The sequence below is a fragment of the Tachysurus fulvidraco genome, chromosome 17 (assembly GCF_022655615.1).
Source record: "Tachysurus fulvidraco isolate hzauxx_2018 chromosome 17, HZAU_PFXX_2.0, whole genome shotgun sequence".
In the NCBI taxonomy this organism is placed as follows: domain Eukaryota; kingdom Metazoa; phylum Chordata; class Actinopteri; order Siluriformes; family Bagridae; genus Tachysurus; species Tachysurus fulvidraco.
Window position 1 is genome coordinate 11,460,992 of NC_062534.1, and position 20,149 is coordinate 11,481,140.

At 38.8% G+C, this 20,149-nt stretch overlaps 4 protein-coding genes across 11 annotated transcripts; 2 read left to right on the forward strand and 2 right to left on the reverse strand.

Moving 5' to 3' along the window:
* Positions 1–139: 139 nt before the first annotated feature.
* trmt12 (tRNA methyltransferase 12 homolog) lies at positions 140–7,896 on the reverse strand. Of its 3 annotated transcripts, none has more exons than XM_027135932.2 (8): positions 7,812–7,896; positions 7,336–7,401; positions 7,047–7,215; positions 6,732–6,930; positions 3,872–4,022; positions 3,661–3,770; positions 3,418–3,575; positions 140–955 (listed from the first exon to the last, which is right to left on the reverse strand). In XM_027135932.2, the coding sequence occupies exons 2-8, from the start codon at positions 7,386–7,388 to the stop codon at positions 560–562; spliced, it is 1,236 nt and encodes a 411-aa protein (XP_026991733.2). In that variant the 5' UTR covers positions 7,389–7,401; positions 7,812–7,896; the 3' UTR covers positions 140–559. The 3 variants fall into 3 exon arrangements, with proteins under 3 accessions (XP_026991733.2, XP_026991730.2, XP_026991731.2); XM_027135929.2 differs by lacking the exon at positions 7,812–7,896 and adding an exon at positions 7,652–7,800; XM_027135930.2 differs by lacking the exon at positions 7,812–7,896 and adding an exon at positions 7,614–7,695.
* Positions 7,897–8,073: 177 nt separating this feature from the next.
* Positions 8,074–11,332, forward strand: rnaseh2c (ribonuclease H2, subunit C). Its single transcript, XM_027135067.2, has 5 exons — positions 8,074–8,231; positions 8,625–8,778; positions 8,868–8,980; positions 10,475–10,594; positions 10,682–11,332. The coding sequence occupies exons 2-5, from the start codon at positions 8,625–8,627 to the stop codon at positions 10,703–10,705; spliced, it is 411 nt and encodes a 136-aa protein (XP_026990868.2). The 5' UTR covers positions 8,074–8,231; the 3' UTR covers positions 10,706–11,332.
* Positions 10,872–16,091, reverse strand: zbtb3 (zinc finger and BTB domain containing 3). Of its 6 annotated transcripts, none has more exons than XM_047802012.1 (3): positions 15,910–16,091; positions 13,553–15,308; positions 10,872–11,905 (listed from the first exon to the last, which is right to left on the reverse strand). In XM_047802012.1, exons 1-2 carry the CDS (start codon positions 15,961–15,963, stop codon positions 13,557–13,559), a joined length of 1,806 nt encoding a protein of 601 aa, XP_047657968.1. In that variant the 5' UTR covers positions 15,964–16,091; the 3' UTR covers positions 10,872–11,905; positions 13,553–13,556. The 6 variants fall into 6 exon arrangements, with proteins under 6 accessions (XP_047657968.1, XP_047657967.1, XP_047657972.1 ...); XM_047802011.1 differs by lacking the exon at positions 10,872–11,905 and adding an exon at positions 12,074–12,971; XM_047802016.1 differs by lacking the exon at positions 10,872–11,905 and adding an exon at positions 15,408–15,475 and having other exon boundaries at positions 12,074–15,308; positions 15,827–16,028.
* Positions 16,092–16,304: 213 nt separating this feature from the next.
* On the forward strand, positions 16,305–19,674 carry lsm11 (LSM11, U7 small nuclear RNA associated). The gene is made up of 4 exons (XM_027135066.2): positions 16,305–16,841; positions 17,465–17,604; positions 18,242–18,325; positions 19,204–19,674. Exons 1-4 carry the CDS (start codon positions 16,400–16,402, stop codon positions 19,537–19,539), a joined length of 1,002 nt encoding a protein of 333 aa, XP_026990867.1. The 5' UTR covers positions 16,305–16,399; the 3' UTR covers positions 19,540–19,674.
* The last annotated feature ends 475 nt before the right edge of the window (positions 19,675–20,149 follow it).

The following is a 20,149-nucleotide window of genomic DNA, read 5'->3' on the forward strand; positions in this document are numbered from 1 at the left end:
CACACACAGAGCGACACAGAGCAGGTGCACGACAGCGGAGCCTCTCTGCCACATGTCTTAACTATAATACAATAGAAGCTCAGATGAGCTCTGATGAAGGGTTTAAAGTCTAATTCAGACAAATGTAAATATGAACACACAGTATTGACAATATTTATTATAGTGGATACATTTTACACACACCTTAACACAAATGAAAACGATTAATTTATAGCAATTTTATAACCGTATGAGGTTTGGTGCAGGTATCTGACACCGACACACACACAGTCTGAGACACACATACTGTCCGACACGCACACTGATCGACACACACACACACACACACACACACACACACACACACACACACACACACACACACACACACACACACACACACACACATTTCACTGTTCAATGGAATATTCAAATGAATGCTACACAGCAGACTGCCACTGTAATCATTTGTTTACTGTTACTAGTAACAAGCTTGATTCAAGCTTACATGGCTCTAAGCAAAGTTAAACATTAAAAAATAATATTTTTGCACGCAAAAAGGTGACAGTCAATCAACTTATTAGACTGGTGTACACTCCAGATCCAATACTATGTGATTTATGTGCGGTGCATAAGATTTCACATGCTCTATATGTTTAATGCTGGTTCTCCACTCAGTTTGGGTGATGCTTCTCAGAAGTTGGGCGATATGGCTCACTGTGTTTTTGGCCCAGTTGTTCCATGCTTCTTTGTCTCTAGAAACGTTTAGGGGTTCATTTACATATCCCTCTCCCTCATTCAGTGAATTGGAAGATGGCTGAAGGTTCTGATGCTGGATAAGTGTGGTGACATTGTTATGGATATGCAACATTCCACCAGTGTCTCTCCGCAGGAGACGGCATGCCATTGACCAGCCCTCTTCAGAGCTTGGTATCAGCCCTAGATTCACCCGGTCAGCTAAGTCACTCAGGGACAACTAGGGAGAGTGTGCAGAAAGCATTTAATTCACAGCATATTTCAATGTTGAATAATGCATTTATTATAAAAACTGAACATAATGTAGTCAATAATAATGTAACTCTAGTGTTGACCATTACTCTTTTCGTCAGTGGTGTAAATTATATTAACTTCATTTACTATAACTGTATACAATTCAATTGTCAGCACTTCAGCTAATGGTATGTTTTATTTAGAATTATTACGTGTGAATAATTGCTGTCTGTATGAAGTTTCTGTGTGTTCTCCCGGTTTCTGTTTTGTTTCCTCAACGTTCTCCGCTTTCTTTCCCTCTTTGCTGTTAGATGGAGTAGCTATGCTAAATTTCCTGTAGGTGTGAATGAGTGTGTGAATGTGTTTGTGTGTCCAGTCTGTTAGATCACAATCTACAGTGATCCTCACCAGGAAATAGCACTTAACTGCAGAGCAATATGTAAATGTATGTAATAGTAAATGTACTGTTCCCATTTTAGGGAGTAAGGAATAAAATATTCTTATAGGTAAATAATGAGGTGATGTGATGTGATGTGATGCAGCCCAACACAGTGCAGAAAAGGGTTTTATTTCTCTTACATCACAGTAACTTGTCAAAGACAAATTTTTTAGTCTAAGTATTAAATTATTTAAGTGTTAAATAATGGCACAAATGTCATCAGTTTATACATTTGCAATCACCTTGCTGAATCTGTAAAATGTTCAAATGTTTACAAGAAGTATACATGTACCATGTAACATGTACCATAGTTTACATGTACCATATACCATTCATTGTACCAGCTCCCAACATCCTCTGTGGGACGAAGCCTTTGGACGTCCACTGAGCCAAGGCCGACTCTAAGAATCCTGAGATCTCCAGTTAGACTCTGTGATACTAAGGAGATCTAAAGTCCACGATCCTTACACCAATACAACATTTGTTTGACTGTATATTACAATCACACCCCCAGTGTCACCCATATGAGGATGGGTCCCCCTTGAGTCCGGTTCCTGTCAAGGTTTCTTCCTTTACCAATTTAAGGGAGTTTTTCCTTGCCACTGCTGCCTGAGTCACCTCAGACTTGCTCATAGGGGAATAAATACATACAGATTGTGAACTATATATATCTAATAATAATCTTCAATTTTTATTGTTAATTCTTTTTCTTTGATGATTCCTTATTTCTTTTATTATTCCTCATGTTTACTTTCTCTATGTTTATGTTCTGTAAAGCTGCTTTGAGACAATGTCTATTGTAAAAAGCGCTATACAAATAAACTTGAACTGAACATGTGCTTGATTTTTAATACTGTGACCTGGATGATCAACGACTGTTTTTAGTTTTTGTGATAGTTACTAATGAGCCCTTTGCTTTTCTTGCCTGCTCTTCTTACAAAAGTTACTGAACGTTATTTTCTTTCCACCACCTTCTGCATATTTGACCTGATGAAAAAAAAACGACTATGGGGGTTTTTACACCTGGTCACTTGCGTTCATGCGTTTTCTGTGATCGGCTAGCTATCCGATCGTAAAAAGACCAGGTCTAAATGCCCTCCGAAACGTTTTCGAGACGGATATAAATCCAATTGCTCAAACCACTTCAGGAGGTGGTCTGGGACGCATTTCAGATGAAACTGGACAGGTGTAAATGAATGTGGTTGTTCAAGCCACATACATCAGTGCTATACTCCTCCCAAACGGAAGTACGTCACTCACAAGTGACTCATGAGTCGTGCATCGCGCCAGAAACCAAATATTACCCCGGAAAGGAGGTAAAATATTTTTGCATTTTGGGCGGAAGTAGAAAGATCGGATTGATATACAATTCGCCAAGACGCATTTATGTGACCTAATGTAAATGGAACAGTTTTAACAAATCAGATCAGAGAAAACACATGAAGTGACCAGGTGTAAAAAGACCCTTAATAATTCAGATCAATCTTTTTGCACATTTTTATTTACTAAGATTCTTCCAGATTATTCAATGTAGATTAACCTATGACCCGAAATGTAGCAATGTTTAATATTCACGAATGGCTGTAAAAATGGTTTCTGTTATCTTTTATGTAACCACAGCTATAAAAGCCGCATCAATGCCTTTTTTTTTCCTGTCTCCAAGTTAACAAAACAGGAAAAATATCATGTCCAATGAAACTGGAAAGTACAAGAGTACTCTATGCTGAAGCGTTTCCCGTGACTGCTACTGACACTTGAAAAATAAACTTCCCCTTAAGCCTCCTTTAGCATATTAAAAATTAGTTGTATTTCTTTGTTAAATAACAGCATGTTTTAAATCCGAATTATGAGATTATGTGCTAGCCAAACAAGTCCCTGGATAGTACACAGATTAAATTAGTTACTAATGAAATGATGAACATGTTATTCTATTTGCAGTCGACACCACTGTGTAAAATTTCCTCTTCACATTCTGTCTGTGAAGCAAATGTGGAAAAACAAATTCTTACTTGTTTGTTGTCTCCTTGATGTACAGTGCAACGATGAGCTACTTTATTAATGTGCAGGTTTCTTCGCAGTGCTGAAACTGCATGTGGGTTCCATTCACATGCGTGCACATGGGCAGCACCGGCATGTACCAGATACGGCAGGGTGAAGTATCCAATTCCTGACAGAGAAGACAAATCTGTGGTTCAACTCACAAAGTGTAGCTTTGGCTGTATGCCAGAGCTTAACAAGCATGTAGTGCATACCTGCATACAGGTCAACCACTGTCTCCCCGCTGCAGTCAAAGGACGAGATTCGCAGTTTTTCTGTGATGTTTCCGAAGGAGAACATGCACTTGGTGACATCAAATTCATATCTAGGAAGTGTAAGTGGTTGAAGATACACCTCATTCCAATTCATTTGATATTATTAATTTTTCACACTTCGAACAGGACTTTTCTGTAAGCAAAGCTTTACCTGATGTGGTTATCAATGTGAGTTACATAGCTGTCTTCTCCTAACAGCATTGTTATGACTGGGGTGCGCCACCCATCCTGGGAAATGTGTTTTTTTCGTGCTAGACGCTTCACTCCTAGTGCCTGGGCAACAGCCAACCACAACTCAGAGCCTGGGGGAATGAACAAAGATAAAATCAGTCCAGAACAACTGGACTGGCTTAATGGGTCCTGTGCAAATACTAAATAGGTTTCTACTAAAAAAAAATAAAAATAAATAAAAAATCATTGAAAACTAAGGCAGACTATATGGAATAGTTGTCAAATTGTGGGCACTGCTTAGTGAAAAACAAGAGGAAATCCTAGTTTTTAACAGAAACTATAGTATATTTCTCATGCTAAGCTAAATGCAGCGTTTCTGAGAAGAAATAGAAAAACCCAAAATTAAGCTAAACATCATCACAGGGATGAGAAGGATACACCAGGCTATAACATCACAGGAACAGAATGGTACACAAGGCTATAACATCACAGGAACAGAATGGTACACAAGGCTATAACATAACAGGAACAGAATGGTACACAAGGCTATAACATCACAGGAACAGAATGGTACACAAGGCTATAACATCACAGGAACAGAATGGTACACAAGGCTATAACATCACAGGAACAGAATGAGAACAAAACAAGAACCAGACGGCTGTATTACCATATACAACATAGTAGCAAATGTTTTAAATGTAACAGCAACTTAAACACTTTTTTCTTTTCAGGGCAGTTACATTTTGAAGACACCATTACTCAAAATAAATTATCACTTTTTTCTCTTACTGAGCACTTGGGGTCCTGGGACCTTAACTGCTGACCTGCCACTTCCCTTGTATGTAATAACATTTCCATGAAGTGATCAAGCCTGGGGTTTATATGTTAGATAAGAGCCATGCAGCTTTATACAATGACTGGCCATAAATATGTTAAATCTATAACAAACTCAGAAATTATGCTGATTTACAAGTTGCTCAAAAGCTGTTGGTTACAATATTCCAATTGACTACATAAAGTATTTATGTATTTAAAAAGTATTTAAGTATTTAAGTATTATTTACTGTATCGTCTACAATTCCATACACTTACAATGCAAAACAGCACACCTTTTTTAAAGATCTGAATAAATATAAGCTAGGGTACACAGTAAACTCCCTATGTTACCATTTACGTGTTACTCCGGCAGTCATGGTTTGCTGTTGAATTGACATGCTTCAATAATGATCTTGCTTCCAAACGCAGTGAACACAGAAAGCAGATGTAACAACCTGTAGCCTACACAATTGGACAATCTCGGACCTGTGAGAAACCAGCTTAAGAGGTAATCTAACTGGTATGCAAATATGAGATATGCTAATCATGATAAACTTTGCGATTACTGTAGAAATCTTTACTTTTGTGTAGTCACTGCAATTGATTAGTATGCATCAAAAAACCCTTGTGGTATGTGATGATATCAGTAGCTTACAAACTTTTCTGGCCTAAGCAGCTGGATTCTGGATTTTCTGGCATTTTTAAAACAAAAAGTCTACAAATACATTTTAATCTTACATGTGATTTAATATAACAAATATATACACGATTATAAAACTTAACAATCGTGTATATATTTGTTATATTAAATCCCATGTATTTCTGTTCATGGTAACATAAATAATCACTGAGAACTACAGTAGTTCACATTCAAGCTCATGGTCAGGACCATTTATTATACATCTGTCAATTAACTGATTCTGATTATCCACTAATAAATATCTGTTTCTGTAAGATTTTCTTCACATCTTCTTGGTTTCATTTGACTGCTAAAGCCATGGTCCACAAAAAGCTTACACACATGTAACCTCTTTGTTGTAAGTATCCATCAAGAGAGGGGTATAAAAAAAATGACCAAAACATTAGATGAACATTGAACAGGAATATTGTGAAGGCCATATCCAATAAACAGAGGAAAATAAAGTTGGCACAGAATGACAGAAGAATGTGATGTCCTCCAAAAATGACAAGAGGACAAGAAAAGCTATTGAGAAGGCTGCCAAGAAGAAGAGATGCTGAAATATATGGTAAGTGCTGGTCATACCCTGTATCTTAAAAAGCATTTTATATTAGTCACATATAAGAGTTATTGGGCAGGATTCATTCTTACAAAAATAAAAACCACCTAAAACCTGCTCACATTCAACAAAACCTTGTGGCAAAATGTTTTATGGTCTGATGACACATAAGGAGTGCTCTTTAGGCATAATGTGAAAAGATAGGTTTGTCTTAAAACAAGACCCAAAGAGCACCAATCTCGAATGAAGCATGGGAGCTCTTTTCTGTGTCCTTATCTATGCAGGTGGTAAACAAACATCTTAAAAATCAAATATTGAATCTTGTCAGCTGGCACTGGGGCAACAATGAATACAGAAGGAATCATGAATATCTGCAAATACAATTTCAGTACAAAACCTGTAGGTTTCTGTTAGACAGCTGAAGATGATGTTCCAGAACAATAACAATCCAAGGCACAAATCCAAGTCAATAGAGGAACAGCTTTTGAAGATGATCAACATTACAGCATGGCCAAGTAAGAGAGTCCAGATCTAAATTCTATCAAAAACTTGTAGAATGACTTAAAGAGAGCTGAACACAGCAGAATTCCTTTACTTCCTATTTATAAATTGCAATAAATGTAGTTATGAAAAAACATGAAATTATATTTGTAACCATTATATATTTTTTATTTATGAGTCTATAAAATAGAAAATAGGGTCATCATGGAAACCACCTCACCATGAACAATAATCATAAGTCAAGAGAAACTAGCCCTTAAAGTAAGAAAGAAATTGTCGTACCAAATTTTCTCCAGATTGCTTGTGAAAAGCATCCATCACCAAATAAAAGCAGATCTCCATGACGTTGCCATCCACTGGGCAGGTCATCTTCAAGTTCCGTACTCCACTGCACTCCTTTAGTCGCCACCAGTTCCTGCACAACCTCAATCATTCTGTCTCTATGAGGCTTCGTTTTGCTTTTCTTTGACGGCTGAGGAACCTAATCATGATCATAAACAACAAACACAGGGAAGGTAAATGGATTCATGGCCTACAATGACAAATCTAAAAACATGTATATAACCTTATATATCATATATATGTGATTATGGCAACCTGCATTTGAACGATTTTACAGGAGCTGTCCTGATCCACAGAGCTGTGCAGTGTGAGAGAATCCAGGTGAGACAGAGCCCAGGGAAAGACCGGGAGAGTCACTGTTCCATCTGAGTGTTTCTGTACGCAGTACTGCTGATCTAAAGCGCCCTTCTCTAACAGATGTTTCCTATAAAAATAAACAAATAAATGAACAGGAAGGTGGCTGCTATATAGTTTATACGTGGATACAACATTAGTGATGTGTTAAACGGGTGACGTCATGTATCATGTAAGTGACATCACTTGCCTGTAAAGCTCTGCAGAACGCTGTGGCACCTTCAGAGCCCTGATGCAATCCATTTGTGAGCTGTCTCTATGAAAACAACATTAAAGAGCCAACGTGAATGTCTGATACACACATGCATGATCCCTGCGTATTAAAATCCTAAGAAAAAAATAATGCAAAAACAATCTGTATATATATATATATGTATGTGTGTGTGCTATTACTATAGCAGGTAGACCTTTGCACTAATCTTGCTACACTGCAATACGTTAAAGAGCGTATATTACACTGAAACTTACAAACAGCAGACACACATCCACACTACGCCAATGTTTACCTCTGACTAGCTGACCTGCACGTCACCGACATAGCTAGCGTTCGAATGTAACAAATCGTTCATATAAACTGATATAAAGTGCGTTTTTTTTGCTAGAATTTTTTTAAGTAGTACACAGACCATATTTTAAATACATTATTAACTCATGTATTAACTCAACTCAGAATGTTATTTGAGCCACAAGTCGTGTTTCGAGATGAGTTCCTAGTCGGACATTTTATGCGTTACACATCATACGTCAGGTTCGGGTTTAGATTAAAAAAAAATCTATATACTTCATATATATATATATATACTTCATATATATATATATATATATATATATATATATATATATATATATATATATATATATATATATATATATATATATAATACATTTCCATTACTGTTGCCAACAGTGGACAAATTTAAATGCGAATTCTGGCGATAACAACAAAATCTCAATCTACAAAACTACAATTAAACTCCAGTGCGCTAGAGGGCAATGTTTGTTGTAACACCCGCCAAAACTCCCTCGTTTTAATTCATGCAGTTTGTAAACAGCGTTCTCACCTAAAGAGAAGAGTTTGTTTTAAGGGTAAGATTTAGTTTAATGGTTTAAAACTAGCAGGAATCATTGTGGCAACCGAAAAGTCAGACAGTATCATAAATATACCGAGTGAAAATGTGACTGTCTGTGGCTCAGTTGTGTTTTTGGTCATTTACTAGCCGCAAATTGCATCTTAACTCATTTATAGTCATCCAGTTATCTTATCCAGAGTGACTTACATTTTATATAACTGAGTAATTGAGCATTAAGGGCCTTGCTCAGGGGCCCAACAGTGGCAGCTTGGTGGACCTGGGATTCGAACTCATGCTTAATATACACAAGATAGAAATTGTATACGCTTTAGAAGACATTACTTTACAATTCATCCATAGAGTGCTAATCTAGGGGTGTTGAATGTGCCCTGTGTATTTGTGTCCTCAGATGGCAGTGAACAGTTGTGTGACTGTGGTGCAACTCGGCTCTGTGAGTCAGACCCATCAGTCTGATGTTCATCTTTTACCTTGTGACGTTGAGCACGACGGAGCTGCACAAGTGGCCACGTTTTTCACGCCGACGGTGAAGGAGAGAAAGCACGGTTTGTCGTCCATGCGAGTTTTAGTTCATGGTTAATAAATGCACTACATTTCAGAAAAGGGTCATATGTTTGTGTGTGTTTCATTGTAGAAAAGACAGTGTCGTTTAGGGGGCGGGGTCTGAAAGGTCAGGAAGTAACGCACCCTCAGGAATACACAGGACTGGTGCTGAAGGAGGTACAGAAACCATCATCTGATCAAGAAGTAAGTATACTGATACAGCCTGAGTTTTCTTTATAAACAAGTGCAACTTTAACCTCTTCATTTATTTAAAACCTTTGTAAAGATTTGCACATTGTGTTGGCCTTTAGTATACAACAGACAGCAGTTAAGTCATTCACTAGTATTAAAAATAAAAAGAAATACAGTCAAAGCAAAATGGGTAGGATGCGTAAAAGCTCATAAAAAGTGCCACCAATGGCTCTCTTTTGAGATCACAAGTAAGAACTTATGACTAGATACAATAACTGTCCACCATTTTAGGAACGCCTGTACACCACCTGCTCATTTCAGTTAATAAACATCAGAATGGAGAAAAGGTTTGATCTGTTACTTAAATCATTGCATGGTTGTTTGTGAAATATTGGCTGATTTGAGTATCGTAAAAAGTGCTGCTCTTTTGAGAATTTCAGTCTCTAGAGTCTATACAGTAGGGTTGGGATATAGCAACTACAAATAACTATAGTAACGTATCAAATCTTCAGGTTCGAGTTACAGTATAACAGCAAAAGGCCACATTGGGATCAACTCCTCTCTGCCAACAACAGGACTCTGAGGCCATCATGGGCACAGACTCACTGTCTGTGGTGGTAAACAGTGCTTTATTGAGTTACTATAGACTTCCTGTCAGCTTAGACCAGTCTGGCCATTCTCCTCTGAGTCCCTCTGTTTTATTAAACATATTTAGAACTACTTTTCCTTTGAGTTAATGAATTGTACACTGAATCTTGCTGTAAGAGCATAGTGGCAGTCATGATGTGTGTATAGCTGGCAGTCAGCTTTTGTGGAACTGCCAGAGAAATCACCATGTCAGCATCACACAGGGCAGATGAGTGAGAAATGTCTGTATTATTTCATTGTTCAAGCATTGAATTATTTATTATTAAAAGCCTCATTAGAGAGCTATTAATACACAATTATTAATTAATGCAACTATTAATACTACTATATATTAATACAACTATTAATTTCTTCAAGCGTAGTTAGCAAAAAACCCTCTAGATTCTGTGGGTTAACTGAAACGTTTTCATTCACTGAACTGTCAGACTAAAACAACCTGACTTACTGAGCAAAACAATTCTTCATATACAGCATGCAAATCCCCCATTTTGCTGAGGTTTTAGTCTTCTACTGAAAATCATGTTCCTTCATATCATCTTCCCTGGCATTCTTCCACACGGGAAGGACCTGTGGATTCTTCATCTTGATGCCTCTTATGCGCATGTTTCTTGATTCGACTAAGTGCATTTGACAAAATTGCTGTATCTTATTAAGTGCAGGATTTTAGGTGTATGAAGTCAGTCAAATCCAGTGTTATTACACAGCATAGCATTGTCCAGAACAATTCTCAATTTGTTGCATCTATTAATAACCAAAGGTAGATTAAAGGTAGTGAAATTTTTATTTTAAGAAAATTACTTTGCGATTGCTTGTTTTTAGCACTAATCTTTATCATTTCAATTCTCATCTAAACCCCAGGACAGAATTGTTAAGGTTTCTTCAGTTTTTCATAATTTCACATATTGGAATTTGGAGACTCCTCCCACATCAGATGATCGAGTGGTGATGGCAATGGCATGGCCAAAATTAGCTGAGATGGTGAGTTTACTTTTGACAGATTAGACCACAACTGGCTTCTGGCTTTTGACTGATTACAAATCCAGTTTGTCACTTTTGTTTCCTCAGATACATGCACCAGTGGAGGACTGAAAGCTTTATCAGGACACTTTTACATTTTCACCTGTGTGTGTTAGCTGAACACCTACTTGATTTATCCTTTTTATATTTATGCAGTCTGCATTGGCCTTTACACACAGTTTTGTATAATATGTATACACAGTAGTCCGAGTTTCACAGAACAGTAGATGACTCAAGCGGCAATTATTAAAAGGTTTATTCACAATATTAAGCTGTTTTACATACTGAGATGAAACGTTTACGTCATGGATCAGATGAATTTATTTTGTGTATCTAGTGAATTAGAATAAAAATAAAATGAGGACCCATTTTGGATCTGAATAACTACAAAACTACACCACATTTCAGAACAGATTACTGCATGAAGTCAAAACCTTTGATTTGGTCAAAAGAGCTGAATTTGAGATGCTGGGTTTTGTTTACAGACTAAACGATTAACATGGTGAGAACCTGAAACAGATCAGAATCGGAAGGTTTGAGATACTTTAAAATTTAAAATGCTGAAATATTATTTCACATGAATAATTCTGGACAAAAAAGGTGAGCTTGAGATCAAATGTATGACTGAACACAGAAATATAGTGCTAACGTGATTTTGCAAGAAATTGGTGACTCAATTAAAAAGTGCATGAATGTTGACTGAATTTTACTGTTGTGTTGAGGTGGTGAGGCAGGTGTCAGGTTTATACTCAAACCATCTTTATGCATTTAGAAATAAACACATGACCTATTTTCACAATGATTAACGTTTATCAAACCTTATTATACATTTCATGAGCTTATGTGTAGCTTCTTTAGAGCCCAGTCCTCAACTGTACCTTTGTACTGCAACAAACAGTGCTATAAGTTTGTGATAAATAAATACAGCATGTATATATTTAACACACTTTCTGTTTGCAAAACTCATTATCCATTCAAATGTTTGACCGTGATTTCACGTTAAAGATAGAAACCCAGAAGGTAAATGTAAGCATTTCAGTGCTTTACTGTACCCTTTAGCATTAATGTCTCATTTGAGAGAACTGTGTCTACACACAAAGCATTGAGTGAGTGGATGAGATGTTTTTCATGAGACAGACCTAATTACATGCAGACTTGCACAAGCCCACTACTGCTGTGATAAATGATGTGCTCACTGATAATTTGCCGTCGTATCCAGGGTATGTTCCCACGTCTTTTCCAGCATTCGCAGGATAGGCTCTGGATCCAGCACTACAGTTATTAGGATGAAGTTATTACTTAATATGACAAAATGAATAATAAATGATATACAGTGATAGTCAACAACCACAGTATTAACACAAAATATTTGAAACTGGTGTATCTACTCATCTGTGAGAACAGGCTGAGTAGATAGATAGTGCTTGGAAAAAAAAAAGCTAAGATAAAAGTTTTATTACATTTACATAACAGAGTGAGGTACACTATTTACCCCAAATAGTGTTTTCAATGAAGGGGAATTTGGCTTTTTTAAAAACAGGTCAAAACAGTACATTACATTACTTAAAGCAATACAGGGAAGATGCTATTCAAATGATCATGTTCCTCAATGTAGGTGTTAACCTTGTTTCCTATATTGGAACAGCATTTTCTGTGTATGGAAAAATATATATATATATATATATATATATATATATATATATATATATATATATATATATATATAAAATCTGAATTTCCTGACATTTACATCTAGATGTGTTAAACTACTTAGAACAAGGCACCTTTGTTAGCATATCACTTGATTTATTCTTTTGTGATGCTTTTCTAATCTTGTATCACAGCTTCTTTCAGTTGTTTTGGGTGGTTTCTCCCTTCAGTCTCCTCTTCAGGAGGTGAAATGCTGCTCAACTGGGTTATAGTCTGTTTGATTGACTTAGCCAGTGTAAAACCTCCCACTTTCCCCTGATGAAGCACTTAATTGTGTTGTCAGTGTGTTTTGGATCATTATGAGGTTCTGTAAACATGTATATTCATTCTTTCTGTTCCAAAAGCAGCCATCCAATAATGTGGCCGCTTTATTTCTGCTCTCAAAGTCTTTTTTGAATGGTGGATTGTTGGTTGTGTCCCCAACTGCTGTGAGGGGTTTATCTTCACAGCTCTCGTAATGTTTCTGTCATCAGCTGCTGCTGTTTTCCTTGGCTGTCCTGTTTAGTGTCTGGTTGTTAGTATTCAACTAGTTTTATTCATCTTCTGGACATTCCACGTTGCTGTATTTTCCCTCTGTTCTCAGCTTCAAAACGACTTGATTTTCATAGACAGCTCTCTGGTCTGCATGCTGGATTATAATTTTTAACAAAAAAAGCAGTCATCACAAGTGCTTTAGATCTATTTAGTGTTATAAATAAATAAATAATAAATATAAATCTAACAGGACACGACTGGGCAACAGTCAGATGTTCTAATATTTTTGTACCCTTCAAAAAATGTCCATGGCCATTGTTCAAACACAAGGTGCCATGTCCTACCTTATTTATCACATCAAGATGTAAATAGAAGGAAAAGAAATATCAGCTCATTCAAACCCAAATGTCTCCAGTGTACAGAAAATAATTGGCCTGGCTGTTCCAATACTTTCTGTTAAAAATATTTAAAAAACTTATTCTGTTTGTATCTACACTGAGCACATAATCAGTGATTTGGATTATGATCTGTCCTGAAAGGAACGGACTGTTTTTGGACATAATGCTATCCAATGGCAGGTTAAGTTTAGCTATAAATGCTCACTTAGACACTAAAGGCTAACTATATCAGTCCTTTGCAAAATTGGTTAACACAACCTGTAAAAACAACACAAAGATTCAAGTGCACAATTTTATCCTTTGCAATAGCTTTAGTACTCTGTGCGGTATGACTGACCACGTTATGTTTGAGGTGGCTGAGGAAGAGGTGGTGATAGAGGAGGGTCAGTTTCTGTCCTGCTGCGCTTCATTGGCAAATCTTGATCATGTGCCTTCCTTATGTGCCTGTACAAATCTCCTGACTGTGTGTAACTCCGGTAACAGTATCGGCATTCATACGGACGCTCACGTGTGTGCACTATTGCGTGCCTTCTCAGTGTATACGCACAAGAAAATGTCTTTCCACAAGTGGCACATGTAGGCACATCCTCTACATAATTCCCAAGAGAATCGTGATATTCCTCAAAGTAGATAGTCTGTTGCTCTGATTGCTGAGAAGCTGCTGTGAAGAGTGTAGATGGGAAGCTGGGTGTGTCAGAAGAGGAAGCACTAGGACCCTGTGGTGAAAAAGGAAAAGAGAGAGGCTCTTGGTGATTATGGGGGACCTGCATCAATGTGTGGCTAGGTATGAAGTGAGTATTGGTGATCTCAACATCATTAGTGCTCTCGTAATTCTCTCTCTTTTCCAAATCACTCTCTGTTCTTCGCTCTCTGACCTGAACTGGCATATCTTCAATGTCTTCTAGCTCTTCATCAGAGATTACAATGGCCTCCACCTTCACGTTTGCTGTCTCTTCACTACCATCTTCTCTACCTGCTGAATATAAGGCTGTGGGAGAGCAGGAGCTTGACCGCAGCGTTGGCTGTTCATTTAAACCTCTGGCACCGTGTCTCACGTCATCACTTCCACTATGTCCATTACGTTGAAATAACATGGGTTTTTTGCTTTGACCAGGATGATTTGTGGCAACCCTAAACACATTGCTTGATTCTTGAATAGAATCTCTATTTCGTCTGTGCTCCACAGGAACCAGAACCATAACAGTGGATGCACTGGGCAGAGTTTCTGTTCCTGTATGAACTGGTTCTGTGGTGCTGCAAGGACTTGAAAGTGTAGACTCCATATTAGCAGCTGCTGACATCCCAGCCCGAGCAGATCCAGGAGAAGAACAGTACAAGCCTGGACCAGAATCATTTACTGCTGAAAGAGAGTCCATGCCTGGTTGAGTAGTGTCTGCCATGTCGGGACTTCCTAGATTAATGCTGTGTGTGATGCAGTTAGGTACTCCCACGTTTGTCTCTACTTTAGTGTCAGTGTGAGATGCTGAATGCTGGCTTGACTGGGGACACTGTGTTATTGAGGGAGACAAGGCTGGGTGTGATGCTGAAACCCTGATGGCTCCTAGTCCACTTTCCACTGTTTCCCTTTCGCCATTTGACCTTCCTTCCCTAGATGTCCCACTATACATTGTTCCATGTCCCCCAGTTTCACTTGCTCCCTCTTCTGCCCTGGTGCTGTCAGCCTCAGCCAGTCCGCGACCCTGCAGTCTTTTCTTACAGACACGGACCACGTCATTCATGTGCAAGAAACTGGCCGCAGCAAGAACGTCTTCCGGAGGTGGATGAGCTGCCAACTGTAGCACTCCGTCGTACATGAAATCGAGGAGCAACCCGAATGCCGGAGGGGTCACTATATCTCCATTAATGGTGACACTGTCTGTCTCTGGACCACCGTTTACTGTAGACTTGCTGCCTACTGGGTGTTCAGAGTAAAACATGTGGAAGAACGGTGAGCAGGAGGCCAGTACTGCACGGTGAGCCAGAAAACGAGTGGATCCAACTCTGACTGTGCAGTCACACAGGAATCCCTGTAGACGCTGAGAGCGTAGACTGGCCAAGAGCTGCTGACTATGACCTGGGAACTCCATGGCAAACTGCAACAAGTGAGACAGAGATCAGCGAACAGTGAATACACAGGAGGATAAAACACACATGAACCATATAATCATATAGTGAGATACTGAACATAATACCTCAGATGATCAACTAAGTGTATATTAATTTACAGCAATGTTTTCGGTTCTTCAGTCCCTTTGTAGGCCTTCACACAACAAACAACAGAATGAAAGATCTGAACCTACTCAAGCTATTAAAAATTATCTCCCACAAAACGGAAACAATCACTTCAACACGTCGGGGAAAAAAGTACAGTAAGGTTAGGAAACATCTGAGGATTAATGCACGTCTAACAGCTTGAACTTACAGAATATGTCCGTTGACTGTTCACAGGGAGCCAAAACGCTAAGCTAATTAAGCTAATTATGCTATGACAACAAACCACTTTAGTTACTAGCTAGCTAACCTTAGCTAACATCATAGCTTAAAAAACTCACTTTAGCTAGCAAAGAAAACGTCATATACCCAAAACAATAAAATAATACTGCTTACATACTTTCATAGTTTTTCGCTGCATAAATACAAATGAATGTGTTGAGTTAAATAAAATCAATTAAAAAACCAGAACGAGGTCCGAACCGAAGCTACGACCATTCTGCTAACGTAGCTGTTATTCCTTGGCTGAATCTCCATAAGCGCTCGAGTCCCTACATAGTGCACTAAGAAGGGCACAACATAACGTCATTTACACAGAACATAATGCACTGCGTTTTTAAACGAGCGGCTTCTGAGTTGGAACTCGCTCGGGTCTGCCACCTATTGGTTTGAAATGGAGCTTGTCCGACGTTGTTAAAACTCCGGGTATGATTTCCGGTATATAACGAAAGCTTTGTTTAAAAAACAAAAAAACAAAAAACAAAAAAAAACACCACAACAACATATTTAACACTATAATTATTTTAATGAGAAAACCAAAATAAATATTTACAGCATAAATCTAAAACTTTTTTGTTTTTTATTCGTCACTAATGCTGTTATAGTTGTAACAGCTTTTAAGTTGAAGCATTAGTTTGTGCGCGAGCTTCGAGCTTCACGATAACAAACTTTCCCCCTGAGCTGATTTTAATAAATGGAGGAAAGTGAGAGGGAAATAAGGAAGGAGCTCAGCTCCGGTTGCTATAATGAAATGTTGAGTTTAACCGCGTGTAAGCAGCAGAACACCGGCGGAAAGGATGAAGCTGCTACTGACAGGAAACTGGACATTAGTTCAGATGAGTTTGATCCGCTGCTGGCTCTGTATTCATCACAGGTCCCTTTACCTTTCCCTCACGTCAGGTGCTTTAACAACCTCGCGGAATATGAGAGCTTTATGAGCGGCGGCCGCGGAAGAGCGAAACCTGAAAATGTGGAGAAAAAGATGCGAAAGGCGAAAAGGGGAGTAAAAGATCCAGAGAGAATCGAGAGGCTGAAACAACTCATGGTGAAAAATCCGTCTGGAGAAGCAGAAGAAAGCGGAATGAAGCGACCTGCAAAACGCACAACTCCAAAAAATGTGCTCACGAGGATGCCGTGTATGTGTCTGTGTGGAGGGGTGCAAATATTTCTAGTCATAGCTTACAAACACTGTAAAATTATGTGTTCTTTGTGCTCTTCCCCCCTTACACCCCCCCTCAACCCCCCCTCTACCCCCCCTCAACCCCCCCTCTACCCCCCCTCTACCCCCCCTCAACCCCCCCTCTACCCCCCCCCTCTACCCCCCCTCTACCCCCCCCCTCTACCCCCCCCTCTTCCCCCCCCTCTACCCCCCCTCTACCCCCCCCCTCTACCCCCCCCCTCAACACCCCCTCTACCCCTCTTACACCCTCCCTCTACCCCCCTTACACCCTCCCTCTACCCCCCTTACACCCTCCCTCTACCCCCCTTACACCCTCCCTCTACCCCCCTTACACCCTCCCTCTACCCCCCTTACACCCTCCCTCTACCCCCATTACACTCTCCCTCTCCCCCCTTACACTCTCCCTCTCCCCCCTTACACCCCCCCTCTACCCCCTTACACTCCCCCCTTACACCCCCCCCTTACACTCTCTCCCCCCTCCCCCCTTACACTCTCTCCCCCCTCCCCCCTTACACTCTCTCCCCCCTCCCCCCTTACACTCTCTCCCCCCTCCCCCCTTACACTCTCTCCCCCCCATAGTGCACGAAGGCAGTCCTTTAGGAGAACTGAACCGCTGTGTCCAGCAACGTCTCCGAGTCAAAGTCCACATTCGCTCGTTTAAGGGTCTGCGCGGAGTCTGTACCGGCTTTGTGGTGGCTTTTGACAAATTCTGGAACCTGGTAACACCAACAAACAAAAAAAAAGACAATATCTAGTTTTAAACATCCATATTGAGCTGTGACTATTATGTGTCATAATGAATATGCCGTAAGGAGAATATCTGAAAGACAGCATTTGTTTTGGTGTGTTGTGCTTGAAGGAAATGAGTGGAGGCCTTGTCAAAAGCTTGTCAAAAAAAATCTAGTTCTAAAGGATTTTTAGGATTCCAATAAAAAATCTTAGGACAATAATACCATAAATACTTAAGGGACAATACTGACAGTTCAGTTAATTCCCTTATATATATATATATTAAGAAATTTTATTTATAACCCTGATCAAATTTCCTATTAGGATCCTTTAAATCTTTTTAAAAACTTTTAAAGAAAATCATTTAGGGTTTTAAACTCCCAATGCACCCTCTGTAATGAATACACAACACTGGTGTGTTCTATCCAGTAGAATTTGTTTTTACAGTGGAACACAGAAGCGTGCTAAAACCAGATAATCCAAAGATTAAATATTTAAAACAATTATGTATAAAAAAACTGATAATTATTTTGTAAATTTATCATATTGTCACTACATTTGTTGTAATAATGCACTTTTTTTCTCACATTTATTGTAGCTTTGACTCTTCATTTGTGTTGTAACTAGGCGATGGTGGATGTGGACGAAACGTACAGGGAGCCGTTACTCGGAGAGGCTTTCTACCATGAAAAAGCACTGACTGTTACAAGGGTAAGGCTTTTGTACAGAAAAATATTTACTGTCTTTATAGAATTGCTGACAGTTTTTGTTTTTCAGTTTAGTTTTTTTTTTTCCGCAGTAGGACCTGAGTTTGATTCTTAGGTGACTTTATATCTCAGTGTTGGTCTCAATCAGCTTTGTAGTTCAGTAGGCAGGGAACTGATCAGGGAGCTGGACATTTGCCTCAATCAGGAAACCCTTACACAATCCACAATGCACCTCAAAAACAGGGCACAATTTGTTCCCTGATCTGATGAACAAATGAACTCTCAGCTAAATTCTTCCACAGATGTAGTCAGCTTGTTATCAGAGTAGTAGCCCACAAATAATTACCTACGTAAATTATGTTTAAATTTATTACAGATTCTGTATGCTTTTTGTTTGAATATAATGACTTAATTATGAATGATTCATTGATTCATTTATTTAATGGTTTAAAAAATACCATTTGCTTGCATACAGCCTCCTGCTTGAAGTATCAGTACAGAGATGCTAAGAAAATTGAGAGATATATAAAGTTAGCAGTGTCCCAGTGTGTAATGAGTTAGAGTAGATACCAGTGGCCAAATTCTTGTATACTGTATACTGAGTCTCAAACTAGGAAGCTATTGAGCTGATTGAGGTGTAAAATTTGTGAGGATGTGGGTTTTCTATTAGAAAAATGCCAGTAGGTGGATTAGCTTATAAATGTCCCCTAAGTGTGTGGGTGTCTACGTGAGGATTGGCATCATGCCTATGCTCCCAGGATAGTTAGCTAATTATTTACAAGTAATGGTGTGAAAAATGACAGACCACTGCCATTATGCTCTGTTGAGGGTTAGGGACGTCTTCTGATGGCTCTGTATCTGTGATCTTCATCCTGTTTACAGCTGTTCCAAAAGTTGCAAGTTCAAGCTGCATCTGACAAAGCAGCAGCGGAGGCTGGGGATTCAAAAATACATGAGCTGTGTGTTGAGCAACACCACGTCAGCACAAGCAGTGTTGCCAGTGTCCCAAAGTCCAAACAAGCAACGGCGAGACTGGCACAATGTGTGAAAACCCTAGCAGTGACCGGCACAGACATATCTCATATATCTGGTGCTGGGTTAAAGCAGAGACCAAAGACGTCTAAGCCAAGAGTGGAGTATGGAAAAGTGCATCGGCGTCACGTGAATCAGCTCTTTATCCGGGGAGAAAATGTCCTGCTTCTAAATATTCAGCACTAGTAGCATTGTATGAGCTGGTTATTGGAATAGATAGTGTTTCTGGTTCTTATTGGACAGGAGTTTTTTTATTGCATCATATTGATATGAATATAATCATACTTGAAGAAATGGAGAAAATAAACCCAATTCATACTTCTTTGCAATGATCTTTTTAAACTCATCACAGATGTCCACTAGGTGGTGCTGTGAGACCGGGTACATGTTACGTTTATCTGGCAAAGGACAAATCTTTGATATTTCACTAAAGTCTGTACATCACTTATATTTTAGATACTTTTTGGAAACATTTGAACAAAAACATTTAAAAAGAGTTTAACAATAATGCTATAAGAGCAACTTTGAAACTAAAAGCCTGTCTCTAAATCCCATTAGTAGCCATTTCCTCTCATTTCAGACAAACATAAGTGTGAAAGAGGCAAAGAAACGGGAATGTCCTGTTAGTTTTGTATAAATCTCTGTCTGTTAGAAATGACACAAGTCTCAGTAGAGTTTGTAAAGCACAGCGTGAATAATTGAGCTTTTAAAGTAGGAAATTGAACACGGCACTCTGTTTTTTTAACCTAAATGTTTCCTGGAGAAAAAATTGCAAATGCATACATATAAAGTGCAT

What these genes read in the sequence shown, in the direction of transcription:
- lsm11 (XM_027135066.2), top strand. Translation starts at nt 16,400, where the DNA reads ATGGAGGAAAGTGAGAGGGAAATAAGGAAGGAGCTCAGCTCCGGTTGC. An exon ending in TGTGCTCACGAGGATGCCGT is followed by an intron (nt 16,842 to 17,464) that starts GTATGTGTCTGT and finishes TCCCCCCCATAG; the next exon opens with TGCACGAAGGCAGTCCTTTA. An exon ending in TTGACAAATTCTGGAACCTG is followed by an intron (nt 17,605 to 18,241) that starts GTAACACCAACA and finishes TGTTGTAACTAG; the next exon opens with GCGATGGTGGATGTGGACGA.
- zbtb3 (XM_047802012.1), bottom strand. Translation starts at nt 15,963, where the DNA reads ATGGAGATTCAGCCAAGGAATAACAGCTACGTTAGCAGAATGGTCGTA. An exon ending in GCAGAATGGTCGTAGCTTCG is followed by an intron (nt 15,309 to 15,909) that starts GTTCGGACCTCG and finishes CACTTGTTGCAG; the next exon opens with TTTGCCATGGAGTTCCCAGG.
- rnaseh2c (XM_027135067.2), top strand. Translation starts at nt 8,625, where the DNA reads ATGGCAGTGAACAGTTGTGTGACTGTGGTGCAACTCGGCTCTGTGAGT. An exon ending in GGTGAAGGAGAGAAAGCACG is followed by an intron (nt 8,779 to 8,867) that starts GTTTGTCGTCCA and finishes GTTTCATTGTAG; the next exon opens with AAAAGACAGTGTCGTTTAGG. An exon ending in GGCCAAAATTAGCTGAGATG is followed by an intron (nt 10,595 to 10,681) that starts GTGAGTTTACTT and finishes TTGTTTCCTCAG; the next exon opens with ATACATGCACCAGTGGAGGA.
- trmt12 (XM_027135929.2), bottom strand. Translation starts at nt 7,683, where the DNA reads ATGTCGGTGACGTGCAGGTCAGCTAGTCAGAG. An exon ending in GTAAAATCGTTCAAATGCAG is followed by an intron (nt 6,931 to 7,046) that starts GTTGCCATAATC and finishes GATCATGATTAG; the next exon opens with GTTCCTCAGCCGTCAAAGAA. An exon ending in AGTGGTTGACCTGTATGCAG is followed by an intron (nt 3,576 to 3,660) that starts GTATGCACTACA and finishes CTTCTCTGTCAG; the next exon opens with GAATTGGATACTTCACCCTG.